At 40.2% G+C, this 15331-nt stretch overlaps 1 protein-coding gene across 2 annotated transcripts in view; it reads left to right on the top strand.

Moving 5' to 3' along the window:
- The window catches only part of GATB (glutamyl-tRNA amidotransferase subunit B), a 104283-nt gene that overhangs the window by 25998 nt on the left and 62954 nt on the right, over window positions 1–15331 (top strand). For both annotated transcript variants that reach the window (XM_031942869.1, XM_012552170.3), the window contains 2 exons: window positions 4981–5179; window positions 5602–5724. In XM_031942869.1, the coding sequence (XP_031798729.1) occupies window positions 4981–5179; window positions 5602–5724 (322 nt within the window). The remainder of the gene's footprint in view (window positions 1–4980; window positions 5180–5601; window positions 5725–15331) is intronic.

Here is a 15331-nt window from a genome sequence, read left to right as displayed (position 1 = left end):
TTCTGGGGCCTTTCCTATAATTGCATGGGGAGTGGAGAGAAGCCAATGTTCTCTGATTCATTTCAGACCCAGCATTTGGTGCTAATTGCTTGAGAGGGCAAGGTGTAAGTCATGTGCCCATTGCATTGACCCTTTAGCAAATACACGCTTCTAAATGTGGTGGTAGGTCCTTTGTCTCCTTTAAGGAACATGTCGGGTCATAGGGATATCTTCTCTTTGCAGATCTTCTGTGATCTCACCATGGGCTAGTAAATGGACATTTATTTGTAGTATAGTAAACAAGGGCTTGAACCCAACTGTAGATCAGAAACCTGAACTTGTTAAATTCTGAATCAAACCTAGTGTTATTCTCTCCCACCCAAAAAAAAAAAAATTAACATTAAGGCAACAAATGTAATGTGATTTTTGTAAAACAGCTTACTTGAGCTGGTTTAAACTGGGTTGGATTCTAACATTACTGAAACCAAACCATCCAACATTTTGGAGTTTTCACTCTTTTGACCACTATCAAAATTGTTACCTTTCTTAGGGCAGGAACTGAGCCTCTTTCCTCTAGACTTTGTATCAGCCACAGGGCTTTGCACATAGCAGGTACACAATAAATATCTGCCAGATGTTGAGTGTTATTTGACTTCAGCATACAATAGTAAGTCTGGTGCTTTTCAGATTTAGACTAAACTATTTCTGGAGTATGATTTCATCTTATAAGGTAAAACAACTTTAATTGTAGGGCAAGATCTTTTCTGATGGGTAGCACTTTACCTAAAACGTACATTCAAGGCCCAGATTCTCCATTCACTTCTTGTGAGGATGAACAAGAAACTGAGAACAACAGAGTCCATTGTTTAACCATTGACTGCAGTTGATTAGCAGTCAATCAACAAGTAGTTATTTAAGTGCTCACTGTATTTTGCTATAAAAATACACAAGAAACAGCTTCTGCCCGCAGGAGACTTGCAAGATATCACTTGAACATTTTAAAAGATAAATTCAAAATAGATCATGCAAAGTAATGTGGGTGGGGAAATGAGGTGAAGTCACAAGTAGTTGGGTGAGTGCTTTGCCAAGATGGCATTTGAGCAAGATCTTGAAAGAAGCCAGGTATTCCAAGAGAGGTAAGGAGGAAGAGCATTCCAGGCACTAGAGAACCCATGTAAAGGCATGTTAGGAGACACGGTAAGAGATGGGACATTGGTGGGGTGAAGAGCTAGTTTGGTTGAATTGTAGAGTTTGTAAAGGGAAGATGGTATGTAAGAAGGCTGGAAAGGCCGGGAGGGGACGGATTTTGAAGAGAGAGCCTCTTCTAGAGGTGAGGGGGAGTTGATTGAGTAGGAGAGTGACATAGACCTGAACATTAGGAAGATGGCTGAGAAAAGGGTAGATCACAAAAGAGAAAAGGTTCAGGTGAAAAGATGATGTGTTAAATGGAGAGAAGGAAACCTATTTGAGACATGTGGTGTGGGTCCAAGTGATAAAACATGTTGAGTTATTGGACATGTGGGATGAGCAGGAGATGGGTTTAGGAGGTCACCAGTGTTGCTAACCTGGTTGGGCTAGAAAGATGATGGTACCCTCAACAGAAATAGAGAAGTTTCAAAGAGGGCTAGCTTTGAGGAAAAAGAAATTCTTTAATTTGAAACGGGTTGAGTTTGAGCTGTCCAATCGATATTTTGAAATCAAAATAAGTAGTTGATAATGTGAAACTATAGTTTGAAGAGAGAGTTTTGCTAGAAATACAGATTGGATTCCTCTTCCTTGAGATGGTCATTGATTACATGGGAACTGATCTCACCAATGAGAAGGTATAGAGATAAAAGAGGTTCCGTACAGAAACATCCCCAGTTAGGAGGCATGAAACAACAGAGGAGACTGAGGAACAATTAGATAAGTAGGAGGAGAACCAGGTTAGGATGGGGTGCCCACAGTGTTTTGAGCTACAGGGAGATCCCTAAGAGGAAGAATGGGAAAAGATGAATTGATTTGGCAGGTAAGCTGTAACTTTGTTTTTTGTTTGTTTATTTATTTATTTATTATTCTTTTTTTATTATAGCTTTTTATTTATGTTATAATTTTTCAGCATTGACAATTGCAAAACCTTTTGTTCCAACTTTTCCCCTCCTTCCCCCAACCCTTTTCCCCAGATGGCTAGTTGACCAATACATGTTAAATATGTTAAAGTATAAATTAAATACTATATAGATATATAGATATATATATATATATCCAAACAGTTAGTTTGCTGTACAGAAAGAATCAGACTTTGAAATAGTGTACAATTAGCCCGTGAAGGAAATAAAAAATGCAGGCGGGCAAAAATAGAGGGATTGGGAATTCTATATAGGGGTTCATAGTCATCTCCCAGAGTTCTTTCGCTGGGTGTAGCTGATTCAGTTCATTCCTGCTCCATTGGAACTGATTTGGTTCATCATCATTGTTGAAGAGGGCCATGTCCATCAGAATTGATCATCATATAATATTGTTGTTGAAGTATATAACGATCTCTTGGCCCTGCTCATTTCACTCAGCATCAGTTCGTGTAAGTCTCTCTAGGCCTTTCTGAAATCATCCTGCTGGTCGTTTCTTACCGAACAATAATATTCCATAGCATTCATATACCACAGTTTATTCAGCCATTCTCTAATTGATGGGCATCCACTCAGCTTCCAGTTTCTGGCCACTACAAACAGAGCTGCCACAAACATTTTTGCACATGTGGGTCCCTTTCCCTTTCTTTATGATCTCTTTGGGATATAAGCCCAGCAGTAACACTTAAGTTATAACTTTGAAAAGAGCAGTTTTAGTTGCTCATTGGTCATGGTTTGCTGAGTGTTTAAAAGAATGTGACCAGAGAGGAAGTAGAGGCAGTATGTATAGATGCTTTTTCAAGAACTTCACTAAGGGAAACATTATTAGTATAATAGAAAGCCAGCCTCACAAAGCCAAGAAATAAGTATATAACAACCACAGTAGCAGCAAACAAGAAGAATAGCTTTCGTCATCATAATACTATAATCAGTAATGGTGATGGTGGTGATAGCTAACATTTACCTTGTGCTTACAGTGTACTAAACTAAACTAAACACTTGGCCAAATCATAATTATTATCTCTTTTGATCCTCACAGAAATTCTGGGAGGCAGGTGCTATAATTGTCCCCATTTTACAGATGAGGAAACAGATCAACAGGGTCACATAGCTAGTGAGGCAGAATTTGAACTCAGATCTTCCTACCAATCTACTATCCTATATAGCTGCCTCCTACTGGCCCTGTGACTCTTCCTAAATTTCAGAAAAGGTGCCAGTCTGCGTTGGGAAAGAAAACTGACTCCCCGGGAGTCGACAGTCACACCGGCGAGATCACAGCTCCAAACCCAGAATGTCTCCTTTCACTATGGGGGGACGATGTGTGAGTCAGGCTTATACACGATGGCAGATGGCAGGGAAGGAGCCAGAAGACGGGAGAAAGTGAAGCTTACAGAGAAAGGGGGATAGTGAAGGCCGTTGTCTGGAGCAGACAGAGGCGAATGGGATTAAGGATACATAGCAAAGTTTGACCTTGGGGAGAAGGAGAAGTGACCTTTAGGGAATAACATCAGGAGCTTTTAAAATGTAGCATTGGAAGAACTGAATGACCTTAGTTTTCCCCAAGAACTACAAGCAATAATAAAGTTTGATTCAGGAGAGGGAATAAATGGGTAAAGTTAGAGAGATTTTTTTCCCCTTAAAAAAAAAATAGATTATTATTGCTATCTTTTGTTTTTCTATCACCTTGATTTTCCCCCATCTCAGACAGCTTCTCCCTTATAGTAGAGAACGTAAGTTAGGGGCTTTTTAATAATGGATTTCTTTTATCTCCTGCTTCAATCAGCTCAGGCAATCGAATTTCTTGGCAGCCTATTTGAGAAGTTGTGGGGGGTTTTTGTTTTAAAGTTCTTATTTATGCTTTTATTTTTACATCCTGGTCATGTTCATCATTTTTAAATCCCCCATAACTTTCTATAACATTCATCAACCACAATATCTTCCACCATTCTCCCATTGATGGGCACCAACTTTGTTAACTACCATAAAAACATTGATGCTATGACTATCTTGTCATATATCAAGCCTTTGTTTCTCTCTTTGACCTTTGTGTTCATTCAGGTGAACACTGAGTCAAAGCATATGCGCAGTTTAGCTTTACAAAATGGGTTCTTCACATAGTTATTCACCCTCTACTTTGAAGGAGTGAATCTCACTCTTATTTTCACTGATCCTTCCAGTCCCCAGTCGTTTGCTCCCTGCATCCTTCTCTAGAACCCCGGCTGATTTGTGCCTTTAAAGACAATGCATCCATTTCACTTGAAACGGGAGGAGGTGAGGGGGCCTTTGCAACTTCTGCTGGCATTTTTGTTACTACGTGCCACAGCATTTTCTGGCAAGGGAAGAAGCTGGGGCAGGAAGACACCTCGCATGCTCCGTTAGCTCTGAAGAGCAAAAACAAAATGAGTCTAAATGCTGTAGCGACTACTGTCGCCAGTGTCGGATGTGGGGACCAGAATGCTTAGCTGGCACTACCTAATAAGGATGGTCTGTCAGGAGCCCAGTAATAAGATGCAGAGTTTAGGCTAATGAGCTAAATGGAAACAATAAATCCTCCTCTGAGGGTCCTCTGACAGTGGGATTATTGTTATTCCTGAAAACAGTACTTTGGCAGGGAAAATGGGCTACTCGTTGTTTATTGTCACTTGCTGTTTGAGGCAGAGGGTGACTGTGTTTTAATCTTCCTAATGAGAAACTGGAGGGAGGGAAAGTTGAAGACTGGGCTTTTTGAAGACTGGGTGGGATGGGGAGGAGGGCAGTGTAAGCATTTTTTTTTTTTTTAAGATTAAATGATATCATTATTTTGTAAATTTTAAAAGAAAATTTCAGAGCAAATGCCAAAGTTTTCATTTTTCAATGACGGATTGGGCTAGTGACTGCAATCCATGCTTACGTTCAGGCCGGATATCAAATCACCCAACAAAGGCTTCCCATTGCTGTGAATGGGAGCCTGACATACAACCTGGGTGGGGGAACCCATTGGAGTCCATCAGCTACCAAAACAGTGAGAATCAAGCAGATCCAATTGGAGCAGGACAGCGGCAAGAGCCTTCACGATGACACGAGGTCCCAGACGCTCATCGATCTGAACCGGGCAGGTAGGCGGCTGCTTTTCTCCCCACTTCTCGTTCCATGTCCCCTCAGCCAAAAACTAATGTGCTGATATTTTCGAAGGTAAAGAGGGAACGGGCCAAATTGAGAAGTTAAAAAGGAGAAAAAAGAAAGAGCGCATGCCCTTGGTCCTTTCTGAGAGAAGGGAGGGAGGGAGAAAGGAAGCTGGCTAAGGCAGCCACAGGTTAAGTGACTTCCCCAGCATGATCCAGCTAGTAATCTCAAATCAGACTTGTACTAAGATCTTCCCAACTCCAGACCAGAGCTCTATCCCCTGTCCAGCATCCCTTAAGTACTACAGAGTTTTCTTGAGTAAGGCCCAAGTGGTTTTTATCTCTTGATCACATTTCAGCCTAATATGTCAAGATGAAAAGCTCCAGTTGGGACTCATTCCATGTCTCTTTGGTAGGAGTCGGCCTTATGGAGGTTGTCATGGAGCCCGATATGTCCTGTGGGGATGAGGCAGCGACAGCCGTCAGAGAACTTCAATTGATTCTTCGGACTCTGGGGACCAGCCAAGCAAATATGGCAGGTAAGAGAAGGCAGAAGTGTTTTTCTGTGCTTCCATACCTCCTCCCTCTTTGCTTCCCAATTTTGTCATTGCTTTTGGGTCTTGCCTTCCATCTGTCACCACCATCTTAGATACCATTTATATCCTCTGACAATCTTTTGTTGTCTTTGATATTTGTTTTTGAATTCCCTGCCTTTTCTGTAATGATCACAGAGACAGCGGAGATTAGAGGAGAGGGGCTTGTGAATTAAAATCAGGAGAATTATCTCAATTTCTTGAAGGCCCCAGTCTTGTGAAGGAGGGCACCTGCTTATATAAAAACAAAGTCTGCTGATGACTTTCTGTCATGATGTTGGAAATATTTCTGAAATGGTATGTTAGAAGAGCAAAGGGTTTCTCCAAAGGTTTTCAGTGTCAAGAATAATTCTTAGATTGCCAGGTTGTATCTTAAGGACATTGAGTAGGTCTGGTTGATGTTGGGGAATGTGTCAGTGTGAGTTTAATCTCTTGCTTTATTTATTTATTTATCTCATCTTTTTTCATGTGATTTTTATCTTTCTCTGAAACTTGTGAACACCCCAAAAAAAAAACAGTAGTACCAAATTTGGGGTGTTTACAGGTCTCAGAGAGAGATTACAGACTGTCATCTGAATATACACAACTTCAGTTTTTTTAGGGTCTTGCCTCTCTCCGTCCATCCCAAAGGGCTGACTTCCTCATTACTGCTTTTTTAAAAATTCAGTTTTATTTTATTTTCATTTCAGAATTTTCTCCCTCTCGCACTTAGTGTGAAAACAAGAACAAAGCCTATCATAAATATGTATCATCAAGCAAAATAAACTCTTACATTAGCCACAACCACAACAAAATATGTTTTGATCTGTATTCAGACCCCCCCCCCCCCCACCTCTATCTGGAGATAACCTAGTGGCTTTCCGTCCCAAATGGTTTGCTGATTTCCAGTTGCTTTATTCTCCCACCCTTCAACACAAAATAGTCTCTGAAAGCGGGGGGGGGGGAGCAGAGATTGAGGGTGTCTGGTTTTTAGCATCACATAGTTTGGGTAATGGTGAGACAGCCTCCTGTTGTGCCATCTTAATAATTCACCAACATGACTAAATATAACAGTGACTTTTTCTTTGAAAGAAAGGTTTGCTTCTTTCCTTTCTTCCAAGGAAGTTCCCTGAATTTTAGCATCACAAGAATTGATACAGGTCATCCAGGCCAGCCTGTCCCTGATGAGGAAGCCCTTCTACAGCCTTTCCCACAAATGGCTAGCCAGCTTCTGCCTGAAAACCTCCAATAACTTCCCCATCAGACCCATTCTTCCTCTGAGCAGCCGTCATGGGAAAGAAGCTTCTTCCTTGCTTCAGACCCTAATGTATTTTTGTCCCTTGTTTTGCCCTCTGGGGCCAAGCAGAAAAAGCTGAGTCCTTCCACCTGGTGGAAGACCTGGGGCAGCTTGGTGACTCAGTGGATGAGACAGCTGGATTTGATTATCTTCTACAGTCTCGTCCAAATCTCCTGTAAAGGGCCACAGACAGTGGGGGAACTCTGGGTGAGGTATAAGACCCTTCAGCCCAGAGGGAACCTGCTCACAATGTCTGGTTCAGCTCCCCATCTCCCCTAAGGCTCTCGGCCTTCCTGAGAAGCCAGGGGGTGGTGACACCCTGTGTTGGGATTGAAACTGAGTGATACCAGGTGACAAACTACATACAATAGTAAGTTGTTTATATGGTCCAACATGGGCAGTATATAGTCAGCCCATGCGCAGTGTTGCTTTGGTTATATAAGGGTATTAGGGCATATAACGCTGAGAGAATTTGGAATAGACAGACTCCATGTTTGACCATCCACATGTGTCTTGCCTCATCACTTCTCCCCTAAGATCAAGGGCTTGGGCTGGCCCCGAGATCCTCCAGAGAGCTAGCCTGGATACAACACTCTCCATCTAAAGTTTTGTCTTCTTGTCCCTTTAAATCTTTTGTTTTGTAAGTTAAACATCTCCAGTCCTTTTAATTAATTCTTCTAAAGCGTGCTCTCCAATCAAAGCCTTGTCTGTGGTCTCCCTTCTGGATCACCCTCCTTTCAACATGCACCTATTTGTAACATCCTTTCTTCCCAGAATATAGCACCAAGAATTTCAGATAGTGAGAGAAACAGGACTGTCACCTCCCCATTCTGGACTCCAGGCTTTGTCTTAACGATCCCTGCATTTCTGTTTGCTTTTTGGACTGCCATTGAAGACTTCTGACTTTCTTTTGAGTTTGTAGTTCCCCATGCTCTATTTTGTTTTTTTATTTTTTTGCTCTTTTCATGCTTCTCCTATTCAGCACTTGTGAAGTTGCTCATTTGAACCATGTATAGATTTTCACATTTATCTCATATGAATTCATCTTTAGATTTGGCTCACTATTTTAACCTTTTAACTCTAATAACAAGTGCATATAGTAAAGCAAAAACAATTTCCTTATTATCTACGTCCAAAAATGTTTATCTCCATTCTTCCTCTTGTGTCCGTCCATTATTGCTCTCTATCAAGGTAGGATCTCATCATTGTTTCTCTTGAATTATGGTTAGTCACTGCATTAATTAGAATTCATAAGGTTTTCAAAATTGTTGCTCTTTAAAGTATTATTGTATGAATTTTTCTCCTGGTTCTCCTTACTTTACTCTACATCAGTTCCTACAAGATCTATCAGTTCTCTCTAAAACTAGTACTTTCTTCAGCATCATCCTCCATGAGTTTTATGTCAAACTCGTAGAAAGGTCACTAATATGTACATGAGAATTCCTGCAGGCCACTAATTGATTTAGTTTTAAAATGTAGCATTATCTATGTTTTATTGTATGCTTTTTTATTTTGTTAAATATTTCCCAATTGTATCTTAATCTCTTTTAGGCCACATTCAGGAAGGATGAATATTTGACACCTCTCTCTGAATTGCAATACACTAATATTCCATTACTTTCCTATACCCAGTTAACAGGATCCTCTTTAGTTTCCACTGTTTGCTATGATAAAAAGAGCTGCTATAAATATTTTTGTATGTTTGGGTCCTTTTCCTCTTTCTGTAATCTCTGAAGGTACAAATGTCTCACTAGGGCAAGAGGCTGCACAATTAGCATGTTTGCGGACATAGTTCCGAATTGCTTTCAACAATGATTGAACCAATTGATACCTCCACTGGCAATGTATTGTTGTGCCTATTTTCTCACAGCCCTTCTAACATTTGTCATTTTTCTTTTTTTGTCAATTTTGCCAGTTTGGTGGGTATGAGGTAGACCCTCAGAGTTGCTTTAATTTGCATTTCTCTAATTGCCTGTGATGTGAAATAATATTTAACATGGTTGCAATCATTTCTTACCTGAAAAATGGTAGTTTTTAGTGATCACAGAGTCCTTTAAACGCTCAAAAATTATTTCCCTAATAAGAATTTTGCCAGGAATTAGAGTCAAGTTGATTGGTCTAGAGTTTGAAGAATCTACTTTCTTCCCACATTTCCCACTCTCCAAACACCTGGCTGCTCTTCCATACAACAGAATCCTTTAAAGATCACCAACGATCACACATGATGGTTATTTTTACTACTTGAGGACGCAGCTCATCTGAGCTTGGTGATTTAAATCCATTGAGCACAGCTGTTATGGGCCCTCACTAATTTTGGGTCTCAGCTCCCTCTTAATGTTTTTTTTTTTGTTTGTTTGTTTGTTTGCCTTAGAATTGGCAATAGATGAAAAAGAGAGCTAAATAGTTTACCTTCTCACTGTTGTCTGCCATTGCTCCATGGCATAGCTAACAGCCTGCCATTTTTGGAACCGAAACAGTTAACAATGGTTAAATCTGAAGGTGGAGGGATCCCTGGGTTTATCATCCTTTTTCTGATACTGTGACAGATCTGAGATTTCACTAGTAAGAGAATATTCATTCAGATGACACTAATCTCAGCCTCTTCACATTCCCTGAAGTTACCATGGCCAACAAATCACAATCACTTCCTGGCTGAACATCCTAAGATAAGAGTCCTTGTGCTTGGGGGAGCTGCTGTTTGGAGGGAAGAAGGCCCAGAATTAAAACCTTTCTGCTTTCTAAAACCTAGCTAGCCTTGGCTTGTGGTGATCATGGCTGTTGAGAAAGGATCCGGGCTCACCTCTTCACAATGCAGAAGCATCCAAAGAGGATCTGAGTGGAGGATTGATTATCCTTAGTAACTGTATCTTGGTAACTATTAAAGACTGAAAAAAGTACAGGCACATATGTTTGGACTCTGTAAGTGTGAGCTGCTTTCAGATTTGCTTGGCAGACGGGGAAAAGCTCTCCTCTGTTTTGGAGCAGGAGAATTCTGCTCTCATCTCCATACAGTCTTTTCCCTTGTAGAATGTAAACAAAAAGTGCCGGGTTAGATAGCAATCCAATTATGAGGTATGTGTTGGGTTTTGTGACACTTTAGCAAAGCTACCACTGTTTATTTTAATAAAGTTAGATTCTCCCCAGAATAGCTTCGATTCCGACCCAACCTGTAGAAAAATAAATGGGCCACCTGTTAGCTGAGAAATAGTCCCATCTGGGAACCCATCATGAAGAAAACTAACAGCGAGAGCTCAGCCTGTCACAGCCAGAGAGTTCATTAAACCTCATTGGTTGTTGCGAGGAGCAGAGTTGTTTCCATCCACCTTCACTTTTAGCATGTAGCCAGGCAACAAGGGGGTGATCTCAAAGGGCATTTGTGAAATGGTTGTCTAGAGATGGGGGAGGACACCAGTTTCTTAAGAGCTTCTAGTATTTTATCAGTCATGTGGGGGGGGGGTGTGTGTGTGTGTATATGCTTACACGTGTGTGGATGTGTGTATATGTACACATATATGATATATGTGGGGGGGTGTGTACACATGTGTGGATGTATACAGATATATGCATATATTATACACATGTATATAGAGGGAGGAGAGGAGTCATATAGCTATATATATCTATAGATATATATAGATATGTGCATTTGCACAAATGTGTGTATATTTAAAGAAAGGGAGAAGAGTATATAATATTACATTTTTATATGCAATACACATATATACATACAAATATAAAGAGGGAGAGAGATTATAAATTACATTGTAATATATAACATATTTGTTGTTCAGCCATTTTAAGTTGCATCCAACTTTGTGACCCCATTTGAGGTTTTCTTGGCAAAGAACTGAAGTGGTTTGCCGTTTCCTTCTTCAATTCGTTTTACAGAGGAGGAAACTTGAGGCAAACAAAGTTAAGTCACTTGACCAAGACTATAAAACTAGAAAATAAAGCTGGATTTAAACTCAAAAAGATGACTCTCCAAGCTTAGTGGCACAGTGGATATGCACACTTATATATAAGAGAGTGTGTGTGTGTGTGTGTGTGTGTGTCCGTCCAGAGCTATAAATGCTTATTCCCTTTACATCTGCTATTTCTGTTCTACCTCATTCCCAACTTAAAATGACCATGAGGACACACCTGAATTACAGTAGGTTTTACCCACTATTTACAGCTCTTAACAACTCTAATCCTCAAATTTTTAGAACAGAGATTTTTAACCTATAGTCCATGAACTTTAAAAAAAAATTTTTTTCATAATTGTATTTCAATATGATTCCTTTCCTTTTAAATCTTAGATATTTTACTTTATTTGTTTAAAAAATATTGTTTTGTGAAAGCTATCCATGGTGCACAAAAAAAGGTTAAGAAGAAGAGAATAAGCATTTATTAAATACCTACTCTATATGCCAAGCACTGAGCTAAATAATTCGCAGTTATTGTCTCATTTGAGCTTCACCACAGTCCTTTGAGGTAGTTGCTATTTTTATTCATTTTACAGAAGAAGAAACTGAGAAGGCAATTTGCCTGAGGTCACATAGCTAGTAACTGTCTGAGGCCGGGTTTGAACTCGGCCTCCAGACTCTGGGACCAGTGCCTAATGCACAGAGCCTCTGCTTTAGAGGCTTTTGTATGGCATGAACCCTAGTAACAAACAGCTTTGGTTATAGCACCAGTGACCGGAGCAAGATTATTCCAAAGTCTAGCTGGTGGTTCCCTTTATCTCAATCCGGCAATTTAAATTGGACTGCCTTGTTACATCTTCCTGTTTTCCCAGGCATAAACTCTGCTTGTCTTATGTTGCCCCGGGCTCCTAGACCTTTTTTGTTACAAATTTCCCCTTCATTGTGATGTCAAATTCATCAGGAATCTGATATATTTATAATTGAAGATCCTGATGTTAATTATTACTGTGTTGAGGAAGGGAGCAATGTTATCCCAGAACCATTGCCCAGGAAAGGAAAGCAGTATAGAGTTTTAGCATGTCTCTGTTCCATTTCCTTGCTAGGCCATCTGACACTTACTACCCAGATCTTGGGGAAACGTTGCACATTCTATCATTCTGAAATGGATCTTCGGGCGCTGTTTTCTTCCTTCTATATAGTTGCTCAAGTCTTTCTACTAAAGCAAATATTTAATAATTTAAAGAAAACCTGTTTTCAGGCCATTATCACATTGCTGAGTGATGGCAAACTTGAAGGGTTTTTAGGTAGGAAGGCTCTATTTTGTAATGGATAGGAATTTATATTTCTGTTTTTGCTGTTGCTCCTTGGTATCTCTGTTAGATTAACCAAAGGAAGAAATCATTCATTTCTATCAACTGTTAAGCAGTTTGGGGCTTGAAAGCTTTTGAAGTTGAAGCTTTGGGTTAAAATGGAACGTGAGATTATTTATTGTTAGCAGTTTTCCATGCTTATTTTGGAATCATAGTCACAGAATGTTAGAGGTGGAAAGGACCAAGCTCAAACTCTTCATTTCACTAATTCAGTTTAATTCTACAACCAATTGCTGAGCACCTACTTTGTGCCTAAAGAAACTGAGACCCAGGGAAGTTATGCAGCCCCGGGTTAGTGTGGACTCACTTAGTCTTGAATTGAACATTCATAGAACTCTTCCTTCTGAATCAACTGGTGGAGCCACAAAGGAAATCTGTCTTATGACTACGTAGTTGAAACCTGTGGCCCAGAGTCTCATCTCCGAGTTCAGATGGACCAGGACTAATCTGGAGAACTGTTCATTTAACATAATCTTTTTGAATTATACTTTTACTAGGGCTTTCTTGAGGAACATTATATTTGTGTCTCTACAGAATGATACAAGGATCCTCAACTCTCCTGTAAACCCTCAAGCTAAAAGTACATCTTACACAGGACAGAATTTATTCCATCTGATGGAAAAGCAAAGATTTGTACCCCTAAACAGTAACAGTAATCCTTCTTTCTTTATTGGTGCACACTTTCCACAAAAGCCCCCAGAAAGGCAGTATGGATCAGTGGGAAGAGCAAGATACTTGTCCTCCCAGGTGGGCAACAACTGTCTTCTCCCCTTGCCTCTTCTCCCCGACTCAGCGACCCTTCCTGCTTCTGTCTGGGCCACCGCTGTCCTTCCTGCCATTGGAGTCCCCACTCCTTGTCATCTTGGGCTTCTCCCGTTTGTTGATGCACGTAGCCGGTCGCCAGTCACCAGCCACTTGTCCGTCTTTCCATTTCTCCCTCTCATGTCGCCTACACCCACGTGAAGGCCCTCATCAGCTCTCATGCGGACTGTGGCAAGAGCCTCCCAGCTGCTTTTCTTGCCTCTGCGTCTTTGTCTTCTCCAGACCACCCTTTCCCCAGCTGCCAAAGAGAGTCAGGCTTTGTTATTGAGAGACCCAGGAAAATGCAGTAATTTCCCTTTGTTTCTGAAGTAAGATACCAAGCCCTTTATTTGGCACCTGTGATCCTTCATCATATAGTACCACCCCTTTGAGAGATATCATGTGAGGCAGCAGAACTGACCTTACTTTTCCCTCCGTGCCTTTGCCTAGATTGTGTCCCCATTCCTTCACCTCCACCTCTTAGCCTCCCAAGTTACTTCAGAGCTCACCCCAGCCAGAGGAGCCCTTTCCTGATTCCTTCAACTACTACTGCTTCACCACTCCCAGATTACCTTGTATTTATTTTTTATCATACTTCTATATAAATATCTTGTCTCCCCAGACAGATAGGCCTGTAGGCTTCCTGTGGGCAAAGATTATTTCATTGTTTTTCTATCCACAGCTCCTAGCACAATCCCTGATACAAAGCAATCACTCAATAAATTTTTGTCTATTGAATAATTGCTCTTGAGAGTAAAAGGAAGAATATAGGAGGAATTGAAATTGGTGCTGGGGATGAATCCATGAGTAAATGATAAAGAAAAAGCAGAACTCTTAAATCCTTTCTTTTTCATTTCATTGTTGGAATGATCTTTAAATCAGGAAGGATGAAACAAAAATGGTCAGTAGTGAATTGAAATCCAGGACAATTGAGATGATAGGGAACTTAGTTGCTCTCAGTAACTATTAAGACCCTGAAAAAACTTGGCAGACTGGTTGTTAAACCACTCTCAGTGATCTTTGAAAAATTGGATAATCATGGGGGCCACCACAGCACTGGGCTACACTATACCAGTGTCCAAAGAAAGGTCGCAAAAGGTGTATTGATTCTTCAGTCTGTCAGACTGTGAGCTTGACCTCAATTCCAGGAAAAATGCTAACATGCATTATTAAAGAGATGATTTGTGAGCACTTAGAAAGGGAGAGTGGCGATCATGGTGAGCCAGCATGTCAGGTCAGATTAATGGTATTCCCTTTTTTGATAGAGTTACTAGACTGATGGAACAGGGAAATGAACAAGGTATGGTCTGTCTGAATCTTAGCCAAGGATTTACCCACGTTTCCTATTCCTATCCCTGCAGATAAAATAGAATGATGAATTTAGAGCTGGTTGAATAACTGGACACAATGGTAGTAAATAATGGTTCGGGATCAATTTAAGGAGAAATCTCTAGTCTGATGCTGAAAGGCTCTGTCTTCAGGCCTATTTTCTTCGATATTTTTGTCATTCATTTGAGACATTGATGTTCACATGTCAAATGTGTCATTTGTGGATGGCATAAGGTCATTAATGACAACTAATAAGGTTAATCTGGCTTGTTCTGTTTGATGCTGTTGTACAGGACTATATGCAATGGATAAACATCACAGGGAGGCCACTTTAGGGTCGGCGTATAGAAAATGTTCATCTAGTGCTGCTCTCATTTGGAATGGGGATGACAAATTCCCTGATCACTAGAGCCTTTAAGCAGCACCTACCCATTTATCAGAATGCTATAAAAGGTACTCATGGTTGAATCCTTCTAAATCTATGATTCTTTGGTTATAATGGACAAAAGAGTTAGGATCCCAAAAGATTTTGATAGACTAGAATGGTGGATCAAATTGAATAAAGTCAAATATAACACAGATCAATATAAATTCTTGCTCTTGAGTTCAGAAAATAAATTGTACCAGTAAGAATAGGGGAACCTCCAGGGGAGCTTGAGGTTGGGGATTCTCCATAATTATTTTGCCTAGCATTCTGGTAAAGTCTATGGAGCTTTTTCTCTTAATGTTTTTAAATACATAAAATAAAAGGCTGTCAGATTACATAGAAGACTAATTATATTGAAATCAAGATCATTTTTTTGGTTCACATGAACAGCATCTGAGATTTTCATTTAACCACAGATTGTATATAGAATAAAGCTGATCTTTAG

This window comes from Sarcophilus harrisii, chromosome 6, assembly GCF_902635505.1.
Source record: "Sarcophilus harrisii chromosome 6, mSarHar1.11, whole genome shotgun sequence".
NCBI lineage: Eukaryota > Metazoa > Chordata > Mammalia > Dasyuromorphia > Dasyuridae > Sarcophilus > Sarcophilus harrisii.
Note: the sequence above shows the minus strand (reverse complement) of the source record. Positions and strands in the feature narration are given on the sequence as shown.